This window comes from Schistocerca gregaria, chromosome 3, assembly GCF_023897955.1.
Source record: "Schistocerca gregaria isolate iqSchGreg1 chromosome 3, iqSchGreg1.2, whole genome shotgun sequence".
Taxonomy (NCBI): Eukaryota; Metazoa; Arthropoda; class Insecta; order Orthoptera; family Acrididae; genus Schistocerca; species Schistocerca gregaria.
This window is the reverse complement of record NC_064922.1, coordinates 691,944,015-691,962,006: the sequence shown is the minus strand read 5'-3', so window position 1 is coordinate 691,962,006 and position 17,992 is coordinate 691,944,015. Positions and strand designations below refer to the sequence as shown.

Genomic DNA, 17,992 nt, shown 5'->3' with positions numbered 1-17,992 from the left:
ACTGCCACGGGATTTTGAATGCATACAGAGAAGAGCAGCTCAAATGATCAAAGATTCTTTTGATCCATGAGGAAGTGTCACTGGGATGCTGAAGAAACTGAACTGGTAGATACCCGAAGATTGATACAAAACTTTCCCAAGAAAACATACTAACAAAGTTTTAAGAACCAACTCTAAATGAAGAATGTAGGAATATCTACAACCACCTACATATTGCTCCTCTAAGGATAATGAAGAAAAGACTAGCTTAATTACAGCACACACAGATGTGTGTATATAGTCATTCTTCCACACTCCATATGTAACTGGAACAGCAAGAAGGCCTAATAAATGGTATAATATGTAGTGCCCTCTGCCATGTTCTTCAAAGTGATTTGCAGAATTTGGATATGTCTAATCTTCAGTACTCCTTTGTAACACCATTACACTGACAGAAAAAATAATTTATTATTTATTTTGGCTGGAGCAACAGTTATTGTAAATCTTTTTGAATTATGCTACCACCATTTGACTGTAATAACTTTTATTTTATTATTGTTGTTGTTGTTGTTATTGTTGTGGTTTTCAGTCCAGAGACCGGTTTGATGCAGTTCTCCATGCTACTCTGTCCTGTGTAATAAGCTTCATCATCTCTGAGTAACTACTGCAACCTACATCCTTTTGTTTGGATGTGCTTAGTGTATTCATCTCATGGTCTACCTCCACGATTTTTACCCTCCACAGTTCCCTCCATACTAAATTGGTGATCCCTTGATGCCTCAGAACATGTCCCACCAACCAGTCCCTTCTTTTAGTCAGGTTGTATTACAATTTCATCTTCTCCCACTTCTATTTAGTACCTCCCCTCATTAGTTATGTGATCTACCCATCTAATCTTCAGCATTCTTCTGAAGCACCACATTTCAAAAGCTTCTATTCTCTTCTTGTCTACACTATTTATCATCCATGATTCACTTCCATACATGGCTACACTCCATACAAATACTTTCAGAAAAAGACTTCCTGACACTTAAATCTATACACGATGTTAACAAACTTCCTCAGAAATGCTTTCCTTGCCATAGCCAGTCTACATTTTATATCCTCTCTACTTCGAGCATCATCAGTTATTTTGCTCCCCAAATAGCAAAACTCATCCACTACTTTAAGTGTCTCATTTCCTAATAATTCCCTCAGCATTACCTGATTTGACTACATTCCATTATCCTTCTTTTCTCTTTTGTTGATGTTCATCTTATATCCTCCTTTCAAGGCACTGTTCATTCCATTTAACTGCTCTTCTAGATCCTTTGCTGTCTCTGACAGAATTACAATGTCATCGACAAACCACAAAGTTTTTATTTCTTCTCCAGGGATTTTAATTCCTACTCCAAATTTTTCTTTTGTTTCCTTTAATGCTTGGTCAATATACAGCTTGAATAACATCAGGGATAGGCTACAACCTTTTCTCACTCCCTTCTCAACCACTGCCTCTCTTTCATGCCCCTGTACTCTTGTAACTACCTTCTGGTTTCTGTACAAATTGTAAATAGCCTTTTGCTTCCTGTATATTACCCCTGCCACCTTCAGAATTTTAAAGAGAGTATTCCAGTCAACACTGTCAAAAGCTTTCTCCAAGTCTACAAATGCTAGAAATCTACCAGGGTCATTCAATAATTAAAGAAACAAATTGGTGTGGACAAAATCTTTTATTTTTATTAAATAATACATTTTCTACTTTTCAACGTAATCCACTTGAACATTATGCACTTGTTCCAATGGGCTAAAAGCTTTTTTGGTTCCACCTGCAAAAAACTCTTTACCTTGATGTTTAAACCAATTTCCCACAAACTTTTTCACTTCCTCCTTATCCTGGAAACTTTTTCCACATAATGCCCCCTTCAGTGCACAAAACAACTTAAAATCACTAGGTGTTAAATCAGGGATGAGGCAGTACTTCCCAGCCTATTTAGTTGATGGTTTCACTGGTTAGTTGAACAATATGAAGGCATGCGTAGTCTTGCTGGAAAATCACACCTCTGAGATTCACATTGTCTCTCTCTCACACCTAGTGTAAAAGCAAATATGAGTAGTACTGGATGTTCATTGTATGCTGCTCTTCGGGACAAAAAAAAAAAAAAAAAAAAAAAAAAAAAAAAAAAAAAAAAAAAAAAAAAAAACTGGACCTTAAGGATCGCAAAACACCGTCAACATGACTTTTCCTGCTGACGCTTGGATTTTGACAGGTGAGTTGGTGTGCTTCTACTCCATGCTTTCTTTTTGATTCTGGTCCATAATAATGAACCAAGTTTCACCACAAGTTAAAATTTGATTGAGGAGGTGCTCACCTTCTCTTTCATAACATTCCTTTTGCTCTGCACACACTCTCAAACTTGTTTCCTTGTGTAGGCGTGTCAACTCCTTTGGGACCTATCTTCTACATGTTTTGCAGTACTTCAACTTGTTACAGATAACGTTATGAACTGTACCAGTACTAACTTGAACCATATCAACTATAATTTCCTCAGTCACACAGGGTCGGCAAGAATAATGTAATCAATTCAACTTTCAAGTGAGGGAGTTGAAACTGCAACTGGTCGCCAGTATGTTGTTCGTCAGTCACCGAGTTGCGACCATTTTTAACTGCTCTACCCACTCGTAAAACTTTACATAGTTCATACAATCTTCACCATAAACTTTAGACATTCTACAGTATATATTCACTGGTTTCTCACCTTCAGCAAGTAAAAATCCAATAACAGAACATTGTTCAACTAATGTGAATGTTTCAAGTGGCCTTGTCATCTTGAAATGTATTTTTGGTTTTATAAACAAAACAATGTTGATATACCAGCTGATCAGGGCTCATCCCAGTGGTGCCAACTTAAAGCCATAAAAGTACCAAACTTGCTCTACTAACAGTTTTTCCCCAGACCAATTTGTCTCTTTAATTATTGAATAACTCACATATCTTCTAAGATAAGTCATAGGGTCAGTATTGCCTCGCATGTTCCAACATTTCTACAGAATCCAAACTGATCTTCCTCTGAGGTCGACTTCACTAGTTTTTCCATTTGTCTGTAAAGACCTCATGTTAGTACTTTGCAGGCATGACTTATTAAACTGATAGTTCGGTAATTTTTACACCTGTCGACACCTGCTTTCTTTGGGATTGGAATTATCATATTCTTCTTGAAGTCTGAGGGTATTTTGCCTTTCTCTTACATCTTGCTCACCAGAAGGTAGAGTTTTGTCATGGCTGGCTCTCCCAAGGCTATCAGTAGCTCTAATGGTATGTTGTCCATTCCAGGGGCCTTTTTTTTTAGTTAGGTCTTTCAGTGCTCTGTCAAATTCTTCACGCAGTGCCACATCTCCCATCTCATCTTCATCTACATCCTCTTCCATTTCCATAATATTGCTCTCAAGTACATCACCCTTGTATGGACCCACTATATATTCCTTCCACCTTTCTGCTTTCCTGTCTTTGCTTAGGACTGGTTTTCCATCTGAGCTCTCAATATTCATACAGGTGGTTCTCTTTTCTCCAAACGTCTCTTTAATATTCCTGTAAGCAGTATCTATCTTACCCCTAGTGATACATGGCTCTACCTCCTTACATTTGTCATGTAGCCATCCTTGCTTAGGCATTTTGCACTTCGTGTCAATCTCATTATTGAAACGTTTGTATTTCTTTTCATCTGCTTTATTTACTGCATTTTTATATTTTCTCCTTTCATCGATTAAATTCAATATCTCTTCTGATAACCAAGAATTTCTGCTAGCCCTCGTCTTTTGACCTACTTGATCCTCTGCTGCCTTCACTATTTTATCTCTCAAAACTACCTATTCTTCTTCTACTGTATCTCTTTCCCCTGTTCTTGTCAAATGTTCTCTAATGGGCTCCCTGAAACTTTCTACCACCTCCAGTTCTTTCAGTTTATCCAGGTCCCACCTCCTTAAATTCCTAACGTTTTGCAGTTTCTTCAGTTTTAGTCCACAGTTCATAACCAATACATTGTGGTCAGAGTCCACATCTGCCTCTGGAAATGTCTTACAATTTGAAACCTGGCTCCTAAATCTCTGTCTTACCATTATATAATCTATCTGAATCCTTCCAGTGTCTCCAGGCCTCTTCCACATATACAACCTTCTTCCATGATTCTTAAACTAAGTGTTAGCTATGATTAAGTTATGCTCTGTGCAAAATTCTACCAGACGGCTTCCTCTTTCCATGAACCACTGTTGTACAGTCCAGATTTTGCCTAGGCTATTTTCAAGAAGAAAAACTTATTTAAATGTCAAAAGACATCAGACTACTATGAAATACAAGTCCTTGACACTTTAATAAGTTTTTGTGCTTGAAAATTGCCTAAGGCCAAAATTTGTATTGTAAAACGATAAAATAAAAGTTATTGCCCTCAAATGTTTGCAGTGTTGCTGAAAAATAATTAATTTGGGGTAATGAAATTTCAGGAATACATTTTTCTAGGTAACATATTTAAACAATTAACATTGCAAGATCACAGGTGCAAGATATGCCACTGCAAATGTGAAATGTTGCTTCATGCATTAATAACCAATGTAACTGCCAGAATGTTACACCGGTGCCAGCTGTCAGTTTGTGGGATGGAGTTCCATGCCTGTTCCACTTGGGCAGTCAATAAAGGGATGGTTAATGCTGTTTGTGAGTGATGCTGGAGCAGTCATCCAATGATGTCCCACATGTGCTCGACTGGATACAAGATCTGTTGATCGGGCATCCCAAGACAACACATCAACACTCTGTAGAGCATGTTGGGTTAGAACAGTGGTATTTGAGTAAGTGTTATCCTGTTGGAAAGCATGCTGGAATGCTGTTCATGAATGGTAGCACAACAGGTCGACAAATTTGCATTCCGGGTCTGTGGGATAACCATGGGAGTGCTCCTGCTGTCATGCAAAATTGCACCCCATACCATAACTCCAGGTGTAGGTCCAGTGTGCCTTGCATGCAGACAGAGTGGTTGCAGGTCCTCAAGAGGCCTCTTTGAAAGCAAAACATGGCCATCACTGTCACCGAGGCAGAACAGGCTTTCAATCAGAAAACACTGCAGACCTTCACCCTGCCCTCAAATGAGCTCTCAATGACACCAATGAAGTTGTAAATGCCGGTGGTTTGGGGTCAGTGGAATGCATGCTACAGTGCATCTGGCTCAGTGATGTCCTTGATGTAAGCAATTTGTAACAGTATTCTCTGTCCTGTGGTGCCAATTGCTGTTCAGATTTCTGCTGTAGATGCAGTATGATGTGCCAAAGCCATACTGGTAGTACCACATGGTCATCCAGAGCCTGATCTTCTAGTGACCGTACATTCTTACGACCACCGCTGCCAGCAATCATGTAGAGTATCTATATTCCTGCCAATTCTTCCTGCAGTATCCTAGTACACGACCTCATCCAAATCCAGTGAGGTGCTGATAATGGCATTTTTGTTGCCTTAAAGGCATTCTTGACTAACACTACAGCCAATATCAAATGTAACTAACACTCGCAATTGTTATACAGTGTATAGAAAGCAAACCTGATCTGCATCCTCATAATGGCACTACTAGCTACTAGTGACACTCTTATGTGACTGGTGCAAAATTGGAACAGGCATCATCCTTCTGATGTAGAAACATGCCTACCAACTTTCAATTATGTTGTACAATTCCTTCTTGGTGTTACAATTTTTTCCTGGCAGTATACATTTCAAAAGTCTGTAGTCTCTTCTTGTCTGGACTACACATTGTCCTATTTCACATCTGTACAAGGCTAAACTCCATGCAAATACATTCTGCGAAGCCTTCCTATAACTTAAATTTATATCAACCATTATGAAATTCCTTTTTTTCATAAATGCTTCTGTGCCATACCCAGTCAGCAGTTTATATCCTCTGTTCTTTGGCCATCATTATTTATTTTGCTGTCCAAATAGCAAAGCTGATCTATTACTTTTAGGGTATCATTTCCTAATCTAATTCCTTCAGAATCATGATTTAATTTGACTACATTCCATATTTACTTAAGAATGCTGAAACTTAAAAAATGACTCGAGTTGGGGGCATTTAGAAATGTGAAGCTGGTATGTGAAGGGGACGCACAGTGACCAATGGGGATTACATTTTTTTAAATAGCTAGTCTGTGGCATTTATATATGTATAGGACAAGATAAGCAGCAATATAAGGTTTACTTTTAGGGTATCATTTTCTAATCTAATTCCTTCACAATTATGATTTAATTTGACTACATTCCATATTTACTTAAGAATGCTGAAACTTAAAAAATGACTCAAGTTGGGGGCATTTAGAAATGTGAAGCTGGAATGTGAAGGGGACACACAGTGACCAATGGGAATTACATTTTTTAAACAGCTAGTCTGTGGCATTTATATATGTATAGGATAAGATAAGCAGCAATATAAGGTTTTTTGTTGATATTGCCGTGGTGTACAAAAAGGTGTCATCATGAGTGACTGTGGAGTATGCAGGAAGACTTAGATGGAATTTCTAGTTGTTAATTAATGGCAATAAATGTGGAAAAATGTAAGTTAGTGCAAATAAGTGTGGAAAACAATACTGTAACGTTCAGATACAGCATTAGTAGGGTTCTGCTTGACACAGTCACATCGATTAAATATCTAGGTGTTGTGATAGTGCCACGACATTTAACAGTGCCGCCACGACAGTACGCACAAACGGCGATAGAGGCGCTCCGCAAATCGGATGAGCGCGGGAGCGCCACCTAGCTACGAACGGCACCGGCCGCATGTCACGGCACAGCAGTCGAATACGAGAAACTGAGTTGTAATCATGTGATCAGCTATTGTTTCTAAGAGAGAGTGTGAAAATCCACGCAATTATTGTGATTAAAGGTTATAACACTTTTTGGCGACGAGGTCGGGATATTTTCACCGCGTTGTGGATTTGCGTGTTCGTGACGGGGCAGACATGGAACAGCTTATGCAAGCGCTCATTGAACAACAAACACAGCTGACGGCAGCGATTCAGGCGTTGTCGACGTCGCTTACTCATCGTCTGTCTTCCTCTTCTCCGCCTCCATTCCCTCCTTACGACGAGGCCGCTGAAGACTGGGAGAATTATGAGAAGCGTTTGTGGCAACACTTCTTGGCTTTCGGCGTTGTCGACGCTCCTATGCGTAAGTCGTTATTTCTATCTTGGATTTCCCCTCGGGTCTATCAGCTGCTATCTCAGTTAGCCCCTCTGCGGGAACCAGCCTCCCTGTCCTTCCAAGAAGTGTGTGACTTATTGTCTGCCTATTATCGAACAAACACCCACGTCGTTGCCGCCCGCGTGGCGTTCTACCGGTGTCGTAAACAGCCCCATCAATCTTACCGGGCTTGGGCGGCGGAACTACACGGCCTGAGTAGGAAATGTCAGTTTGTCACGGACACTCATCACGAGTCTTATGCCGATTCAATGGTTAGGGATGCTATTCTACGGCTTGCTCCTGATAAAGAAGTTCGGCAACGTGCCCTACAGCTGCCAAACCCGTCGTTGTCGGAAGTTCTAAGCATCGCTCAATCCTTTGAAGTGTCTCACGCTGCTGGCGCGCAAATAGACGCGTGGTGTGATGTAGGCGCTGTACAGTCAACTCTCGACAAGGACAATTTGCCTGTTGCACAGGAGAACGAGGATGTGGCGGCGGTTCACTCGCGTAAACAACGTCGCGTTGGGCCGCAACGCTCACAGCGAAACCAGCAACCACAGAAGCCGGTTCGTTCCGCGCTTCCTTCTTGCCCCCGTTGTTTCGTACAGCACGACAGGGCAGCGTGTCCAAAACGTTGGGCCACGTGTAATTCATGTAGGAAAAAAGGCCACATTGCTTCTGTGTGTCAGTCCCATAAAGTTCCTGTCGACGAGGTCGAGGCGTCGGACATGGATGTTCACTGTGTGCTTTCTCAAACAAATAAGTTGTTTGTTACTGTTCGTGTTCTGAATAAAGACATCCGCATGCAAGTGGACACTGGCTCTGCAGTAACTCTCATTAATTCTCGCACGTATTTGGCGTTGGGCTCCCCTCCTTTGTCTCCAGTTACGCGCAATCTGAGGACTTATAATCAGCAGAAAATTCCTATCATGGGCCAGTTTGATGCTTCCACTGCCTACAAGTCTGTTGTTCGGCCCCTCACGTTTTATGTGGTGGATCATGCGGGCACTGAAAACCTGTTCGGTTATGATGCTGTCCAGTTGTTCGGGTTCTCCATTGATGATGATGTGCACCTCATATCTGAGGACATTCCGTATCAACAGCTGGATGGATTGTGTTGTGAATTTTCGTCCGTGTTCTCTGCTGGTCTGGGTTGTGCCAAGGATTTTGCAGCCCACATTACTCTTAAACCTACGGCTCGCCCTAAGTTTTTCCGGGCACGCCCTATTCCGGTGGCGTTGCGTGCACCTGTCAAGGCTGAGCTAGACAGGTTAACAGCTTCAGGGATTCTCCTTCCGGTTACCTCCAGCGAATGGGCATCGCCGATCGTGGTGGTTTCTAAACCAAACGGGAGTCTGCGATTGTGTGGTGACTTTAAAGCCACTGTCAACGCTCAGAGCCTCATTGACACTTATCCTCTTCCTCGTCCTGAGGAGTTGTTTACCAAGCTCGCTGGGGGCCAGTTCTTTTCCAAACTTGACTTATCGGAGGCGTACCATCAGTTGCCGTTGGACGCTCCTTCCAAGGAATTTCTCGTTATCAACACTCCTTGTGGGTTGTATCAGTACCAGCGATTACCATTTGGCGTCGCTAGCGCACCGGCCATTTTTCAGCGGTTTTTGGAACAGCTCACGGCTTCCATTCCCGGCTGCATAAACTATCTGGATGACATTGTTGTCACGGGAGCCTCCACTGCGGAGAACCTTCGTAATTTACGTTCACTGTTTCGGGTTTTGCATTCGGCTGGGTTGAGGTGCAATCTGGACAAGTCACAGTTCTTCCAACCCTCCATTGAGTATCTTGGTTTCCACTTGTCCCGTGAGGGCATACGCCCTCTCCGTGAGCACGTTGCGGCCATTAACGCTCTACCCCGGCCGTCTACGGTCAAAGAACTTCAGGCGTTTCTAGGCAAGATTGCTTATTATCACAAATTCATTCCATCCGCAGCAGCGGTAGCTTATCCTCTGCATCAGCTGTTACGCAAAAACGTCCCCTTCTGTTGGTCCGACGGGTGTGAGCAGGCTTTTGTCCGCCTGAAGGCTCATTTGCAGTCGGCGCCTTGTCTTGCCACATTCCGTCCGGGTCAGCACTTGGTTCTGGCGACTGACGCGTCACAGTATGGCCTAGGGGCTGTTCTCGCCCATCAGTATGAGGATGGGTCGGAACGACCCATTGCCTATGCTTCCAAGACCCTCAACGAGGCGCAACGGCGTTACTCTCAAATCGAAAAGGAGGCGCTCGCTATCATTTATGCTCTAAAAAAGTTCAGCGTTTTTTTGTATGGTTCTAAGTTTCACCTCATCACCGACCACAAACCGCTGGTCTCTCTGTTCAGCCCCTCGGCGTCACTTCCGGATAAGGCAGCTCACCGCCTGCAACGTTTGGCCTTATACTTGTCTCGTTTTCATTATGAGATTCACTATCGCCCCATGGCCCAGCACGCAAATGCGGATGCATTGTCGCGATTGCCGATGGGCCCCGACCCTGTTTTCGATCGTGATGAACTCCTCTGTTTCCACATTGATGAGGAAGAACGTCGTGCAGTCGAGGGCTTTCCACTTACAGGTTCGCAGGTCGCGTCAGCTACTGCGCGGGACCCGGTCCTGCGTCGGGTGATCGGTTTTGTTCAACGAGGTTGGCCGGACAGGACCGGGGGCCGGGCATCGGATCCCCTTCGCAACTACCATGCCTTGCGCCTTCGTCTGTCTGTTCGTGATGGTGTTGTTCTTCTGGCCACGGATGGCGCATCTACACGGGTCGTGGTGCCAGCCTCTCTTCGCAAAGATGTTCTCAAACTGTTGTACGGAGGCCATTGGGGTATTTCTCGGACTAAGCCCCTGGCCCGCAGGCACGTTTATTGGCCCGGCATTGATTCGGACATCGCCCATATGGTTGCTGCATGTGGCCAGTGTGCTCAACAACTGGCGGCACCTCGTACAATGCCCTCTCCGTGGCCTGATCCAGCTCAGCCATGGGAACGGGTGCACGCCGACTTTTCTGGCCCCTTCCTCGGTACTTATTGGCTACTGTTGATTGACGCCTTCTCGAAGTTTCCATTTGTTGTTAGATGTCCGTCGCCCACCACTGCGGCGACGACGCTGGCTTTGTCCAAAATCTTTGCGCTAGAAGGTCTTCCATCCACGATCGTCACGGACAATGGCCCTCAGTTCTCTTCGCAGGCCTTCCGTGATTTCTGTACTGGACAAGGGATTCATCATGTTACCGCACCTCCCTTCCATCCACAATCGAATGGGGAGGTCGAGCGCCTTGTCCGCACTTTCAAATGCCAGATGAAAAAATTCCTTAGTGATTTTTCCACAGATGACGCCCTGCTGCAATTTCTGAGTTCTTATTGCTTCACGCCTCTGGGTGATCGCAGCCCTGCTGAACTCTTGCATGGCCGCCAACCGCGTACTCTACTGCACCTGCTTCACCCTGTCAGGCCTTGTACTGTGTCCCCTAGTGCGGGAAAATACTCGGTGGGCGCCGACGTGTGGGCACGAGGGTATGGGTCTCGCCCTAAATGGATTCCAGGGGTGGTCAAGGCTCTTCGCGGCCGCCGGCTTTGTGAAATCCGTACGGGCGACGGCACGGTTGTTCGCCATTACGACCAGATGCGCCCACGAGTGGTGGCCACGCCTGTGCCACCGCCCCATCCTTCGCCTCCACCAGCTCGAGACGCCAGTCCTGTCGCTGCTGCCGATCTACCGTCCGTGTTGATGCAGCCGCCGTCGCTGCCACTTCCAAGTACTCCGGAACCGGCCCCAGTCGCGATGCTGCCTTCTCCGGGACCCATCTCGCTGGAGCACACTCCCAGGTCAATGACACCTATGGATGCTGCTCCGGAGTTTTCACCCATCATCTCATCCAGGAGGCACGTTCCACGCACGAGCTTTCGTCCTGGACATTTTCGACCATACTCCCGTGTCTCTGCGCGGGATCTCCTCGGGGCCTCACAAGAGGCCATGGATGTCTCTGCGCTGTCCATGTCTCCAAGGAAGTGAGTGTTTATTTTTTTTCAAGGGGGGAAAAGTGTTGTGATAGTGCCACGACATTTAACAGTGCCGCCACGACAGTACGCACAAACGGCGATAGAGGCGCTCCGCAAATCGGATGACGGGAGCGCCACCTAGCTACGAACGGCACCGGCCGCATGTCACGGCACAGCAGTCAAATACGAGAAACTGAGTTGTAATCATGTGATCAGCTATTGTTTCTAAGAGAGAGTGTGAAAATCCACGCAATTATTGTGATTAAAGGTTATAACACTAGGCATAATGATGCAAAGAAATGTGAAATAGAATGAGATGTCATGCTGGTAGTAGGGAAGTAAACGCTCAACTTCATTTTATTGGGAGGATAAATCAAATGGATTCTTGAATGCTGCTCACATTTTTGGGATCCCAAACAGATCAGATTACATCTACATCTACATACATGGACACAATGCAGACCACACTTAACTGCTGGCAGAGGGTTCATTGATCCACCTTCTGAGCTCTGATTTCCCTTATTTTATTATGATTATCATTTCTCCCAGTGAAGGTCGGCATCAACAAAATGTCTTCGTATTTGGAGGAGAATGTTGGTGATTGAAATTTCGTGAGAAGATACTGCCGCAACAAAAACGCCTTTGTTTTAATTATGTCCACCCCAAACCCAATAACGATGTACTCTGTTAGCGATATCTGGTAAGGATCCCAGACTGAATGGACAAGTATAGTGTAGGTAGTCTCTTTAGTAGATCTGTTACATTTTCTAAGTGTTCTGCCAATATAACTCAGTCTTTGTTTTGCTTTCAGTGTTTGGTTTGCTTTCCTCCAACACTTTCTATGAGTTCTTTCCAATTTAAGTTGTTCATAATTGTGATTCCTACATATTTAGTTGAATTTGCAGCCTTTAGATTTGAGTAATTTAACATGTAATCAAAGTTTAATGGATTCCTTTTAGGACTCATGTGGATTACCTCACACTTTTCATTATTTAGAATCAATAGCCAATTTTCACACCAAACAAATATCTTTCAAAACCGTTTTGCAATTTGTTTTGATCTTCTGATGACTTTACTAGGTGATAACAGCATCATCTGCAAACAACCTGCAACGGCTGCTCAGATTTCTCCTAAATAATTCACATAGATAAGAAACAGCAAAGGTCCTTTACACTATCTTGGGGAACATCAGAAATCACTTCTGTTTTACTCAACGACTTTCTGTCATTTACTATGAAATGTGACCTCTCTGACAGAAAATCATGAATCCAGTCACATAACTGAGATGATATTCTATAAGCAGGCAATTTCACTACAAATCACTTGAGTGGTACAGTGTTAAAAGCCTCCTGAAAATCTAGAAATACAAAATCAGTTTGAAATCCCTTGTCAATAGCACTCAATTCTTCGTATGTGTAAAGAGCTAATTGTGTTTGACAAGACTGGTGTTTTCTAAGTCCGTGTTGACTTGTGTCAATAGACCATTCTCTCTGAGGTAATTCATAATGTTCAAACACAATATACGCTTCAAAATCCTGCTGCTTATCACCGTTAATGATATAGGCCTGTAACTTAGAGGATTACTCCTATTTACTTTCTTGAACATTGGTGTGACTTGCACAACTTTCCAGTCTTTGGGTAGAGATCTTTCGTTGAGCAAACAGCTGTATATGATTGTTAAGTATGGACCTATTGCATCAGCACACTCCGAAAGGAACCTCATTGGTATACAGTTTGGACTGGAAGACTTGCTTTTATTAAGTGATTTATGTTGCTTCACTACTCCGAGGATATCTACTTCTAAGTTACTCATGTTTGCAGCTGTTCTTGATTAAAATTCTGGAATATTTACTTCATCTTCTTTGGTGAAGGAATTTCGGAAGGTTGCATTTAGTAACTCTGCTTTGGCAGTAATGTCATCGGTAGTATTTCCACTGCTATTGTGCAGAGAAGGCACTGACTGTATCTTGCCACTGTCATACATTACATCTGACCAGAATCTCTTTGGATTTTCTGCCAGATTACGAGACAAAGTTTCATTATGGAAACTGTTATAAGCATCTTGCACTGGAGTCCACCCTAAATTTTGATGCCCTAAATTTTGAGCTACTGTAAAAGATCACCAATCTTGGAGATTTTGCATTCATTTCAAATTGGTATGCATTTTTTTTTTTTTTTTTTTTTTTTTTTTTTTGCAACAGTGTTCTGACCGATTTTGTGTACCATGGGGGATCTGCTCCATTATTTTTAATTTATCTGGTATAAATCTCTCAATTTCTGTCAATACTAATTCTCTGAATTCAGGCCACATCTGATCTACACTTACATTGTTAATTTGGAAGGACTGCAGATTGTTTCTCAGGAAGGCATCAAGTGAATTTTCATCCACTTTTTTGAACAGGCAAACTTTTCATTTATTTTTGGAGGATTTGGAGGTTAAAATATTCAATCTCACTATGAGAACCCTGTGTTTACTAATTCCTGTATCCATTTTGAGCATCGAGGGAGGTGGCGCAGTGGTTAGCACACTGGACTCGCATTCAAGAGGATGACCGTTCAAACCCACATCTGGTCATCCTGATGTAGGTTTCCCATAATTTCCCTAAATTGTTTCAGGCAAATGCTGGGATGGTTCCTTTTAAAGGGCATGGTCAATTTCCTTCCCCATAATTCCCTAACTGGGTGGGACTGATGACCTCGCTATTTGGTCCACTCCTCAAACCAACCAACCAACCATTTTGAGCACATTATAAGCTCAGGTTTATTTGTTTTTATCAGATCAAGTATTTTTTCACAATCATTTACTATTCATGTGGACACACAAACCAAGTGCTCAAAACTATTTTCAGAGAAGCATTTAGCATAATTTCAGATGATGTTTTACGCATACCTCTGGATTTGAAAATGTATTTTTGCCAACATACCTAGGGTACTTTAAAGTCACCACCAACTATAATTAAAGGGAGACACTGAAGCACTTCAGACGCAGGCTGGTAAATTTCTTACATATAGGTTCAATCAGCACACAAGTATTATGCAGATGCCTCATGAACTCAAATGAGGATCCCTGGAGGAAAGTCAGTGCTTGTTTCACCAGGACTATTGCAGAAATTTGGAGGACCGTTGTCTGACCTAAACTACAGAACGATTTTACTGCCAGAAAGGATAGATGCAGGAAATTAGGGCTCATGCAGAGGCTTTTAGACACTTATTTTTCCCTCAGTCTATTCGCAAGTGGAACAGGAAAGGGAATGATTAGTAGTGGTACGTGGTACCCTGTGTCGTGCACTGTAGCTTGCGGAGTATGTTTATAGATGTAGATGAGGAAACAAGTGGTCATTGGCACTTGCTGCACAATGCAGTTTCATTAAAGAAGGGGCAGTGGACAGGAGAGCACTGCATGTGTGCATATCACATAAGCTGGATGTCCACAGGCATGAATTTCTTACATGCGCATCACCCCCCCCCCCCCCCCTCCTTCCCCCCAGTATTACTGTAGGTCAGCCTTACATGTTGAAACATCCGATTTGCATGTTGTGATGCCAAATTATGTGTAAGTTACAAAAGTTGAAAGGTTGAAAGGCATTCTACTTTCTCGCATGATGTTGCTTTCCCCACCATTGCCTATGAGCGTCAACAACTGCCAGGAGGTGTATCTTGAACAGTGCAATAGGAATACCATTCTAGTATTCAGCCATGATCACTTACAGAGTAACACATCATTTGAAGTAAAAATGGAAATGCTGTGTGGCTAGGGCCTCCTGTCAGGTAGACTGTTCGCATGGTGCAAGTCTTATGAGTTGATGCCAGTTAGGCGACTTGCGTGTCAATGGGGATGAAATGATGATGATAAGGACAACACAACACTCAGCCCCTGAGCGGAGGAAATCTCTGACCCAGACAGGAATCAAACCCGGGCCATTAGGTATGACATTCTCACTCAGCTACTAGGGGCGGACATCATTTGAAGTGATGAAATAGATTAAAAAATATTGAAACTGAGAGTATCAACTTACTACTACAATGTATTACTACAACTACTGTTAAGGTATTTTCATTATTTCAGTACAATGGCAGCTTTTTACTTAAGTCGTTGAGTGTGAATGTTATAGTGAAATGGAATTTTTTTTGTGGGTTTAGATATTTTAAAACAGCTCTTGTTTCTCACAAAAATCCAATGCAAATATGACAGTGTTCATACTGGCACTATTACTGAGTGATGACTGTTCTGCACAGTAGTACAATGTATGGTTACAAAATTAAGTACCATACTAGTAAAACAAACACATATTTACAGGACCTGTGGCCTGTCAGAACCTTGACTAACTCTGAAAATGAAAACAAAGCTGAACTGTTGAGACAAAAACCTTACTTTCCCATGTACCTTCAGTGTATTGTAGATAATATAAAAATTTAGAAATGGTGCTCTTCAGAATACAATATGTATATTGCAATGACTCCTGTTAGCAGATACATAAATATTGCTTGTAATTTAAAGAAAGCTGGCATGGCATCTCACATACTTGCATTAGACTTTTGTACAGATTTCAAAATTGATGTTACTCATTTAAATGAAATTTTGTCATCGTCAGGTAACTCCCTCATTAATGAACTTGACGTTCCCAAACGATTCCTTAAGATGTCCGCATTCGGGAGGACGACGGTTCAATCCCGCATCAGGCCATCCTTATTTAGGTTTTCTGTGATTTCCCTAAATCACTCCAGGCAAATGCCAGGATGACTCCTTTCAAAGAGCATGGCCGACTTGCTTCCCCATCCTTCCTCAATCCAATGAGACCGATGACCTCACTGTCTGTTCTGCTCCCCCAAAACAACCCAATCAACCTTAAGATGCCAATTTCCATACCTCTTTGGCTAAATGTTGTGCAACTCCCGTATGAATAATTTCACTTGTCACCATCTTGAATGTCGCATAAGTAGAATTTCCAGATCAAGCATGTGGAAACACTAGCGTGCATGTAAGGGCAGTGGTGGGGGGATGCACATGTAAGAAATTCTTGCTGATGGAAACCCAGCTGTATGGTTGTATCAGGGGTGTTTTCATGTTCATTCCAACCTTTGGCACTGAAATATGATTCCTAGCTAAAGTACAATGCTCAGCTGGGGTCACAGTCTGAGAAGAATGTCACTGAAAAACTAGTGGTATAATAAAACAGTGTAATAGCAAAAGGAATAAACAAATAAGGTGTAAAATTACATGTTACAAATCACAACAAAGATGTTCAATACAACCAAAAATTTATGTACAAAATGTCCAATACTGTTATTCTTAGAAAAAATAAGCACAAAAATGATTACTTGTGAGCAAAGAAACATGCTCCTTTTGATTAATTTGCAGGTGACACGCTGTCAAGCCATAAAACAGCACAACAGCATGCTAGTGCAAAAAAATCAATGGTTTAAATGATGCACCTTCAGGTAAGCAGTTACAAAAGATTAGATGCATACATTGTGGGTTTAGGCATAAAATAGAGCAGTAATCAAATTTTGTATGATACTTGTACACTAGCATGAATGAGAGCTGCAGAAACTGGCACACAAATAGCAAAAAAGTTTTGGATGACATAAAGAAAAGTTTATATTCTGTAGAAAAGGTTCTAATCATTCACAATAGCAGAACATGTAGAACTTATTGTAGTAGATAATAACTTCCAAGTAAGGTGTAACATTATCACAAATATAATCATCATCAAATATCTCAGCAATTCTTAACATAGGGATGTTAAAATTATGATATTGCCAGTGATCAGCAAGTGGTAAATTAACCTCTAAGTTATTAATTGCACACAATTTTACCTGTCTTTCATTAGTTGGTATAAGTTTTCTTTCATATATTCAAAAACAAAATATAATGTATCATTTTCTCTTATAACCTCTTTTAGTTTAACAACATTGGCATGAGAAAGTTTCTTCAGTGACTGAAAAATAAAAGAACAGACATTTAGCAACCTATAGTTTGATACAATGTGCACAATATCTTGTAAATATGATTTGAGAAAACAGGAAAAAAAAGTATTGTAAATAGGCTTGGTCAAGCTTTCTAGCAAAATACCAAATTTTTGGTATTACCATTTTTATAAGTGCATTCCATCACAACTACCCTAACCTTCTTTAATATATATACATATATTTTGCTCTCATTATAATTATTACTATTATTTATTTATTTATTTCACTGTGGCCTTCTAGGACCATGACATTTGGCAATGAACTTTGTGTTCTCTGAACCTTAGATTATTATAGTTATTATATTATTATTATTTATTTGTTTCACCCTCTAAGAAGCATGTGCAATCATTAATTAGCACTGGTCTTCTTAACTTTCTTGTTCTTCTTTTCTTCCCAAAACTTCCTCATCCTTTCACTATGGGTATGTCTTCTTTCTTGTGTCCATGCGTTTTTCAGTTTCAGATTCTTTTCTGTCAAGTTTTTGGTTGTGAACTTATGAGAGTTGATTTTCTGCCTGTAAACAGTCCTTGTGGTTTCTAGTGGGTCAATACGAAGTTCCGTGAGGTCATTTTGGGTTTCTGTTATCCAGCATGCACTTGTTTGGCAAGGTCCTTTGATGACAGGGAAGATTTTCTTGGTCATTCTAGAGGCATCCATTCTTGTTAAATGTCTGTAGAATTTCTATCGTCTTTTCCGAGCAACTGACGCGAAACATTCAGTCTTTGAGTACAGTTCTTCAGAGCTTTTGCACATCCAGATACCATATGGAATCTTGGGTCCAACTATTTTCCTGAGTATTTGCCTTTCCATTTTCTCAATGTCCTTGATATTGATGGTTAATGATGATGTTTCAGTTGCATATA

General features: G+C 41.9%; 1 protein-coding gene across 18 annotated transcripts in view; it reads right to left on the bottom strand.

Annotated features, from left to right (window-relative positions):
- Positions 1-17,992, bottom strand: part of LOC126354432 (serine/threonine-protein kinase dyf-5) — a 230,593-nt gene that overhangs the window by 135,405 nt on the left and 77,196 nt on the right. For all 18 annotated transcript variants that reach the window (XM_050004096.1, XM_050004086.1, XM_050004081.1 and 15 more), the window contains one exon: positions 16,977-17,098. In XM_050004096.1, coding sequence (XP_049860053.1) covers positions 16,977-17,098 — 122 coding nt within the window. The remainder of the gene's footprint in view (positions 1-16,976; positions 17,099-17,992) is intronic.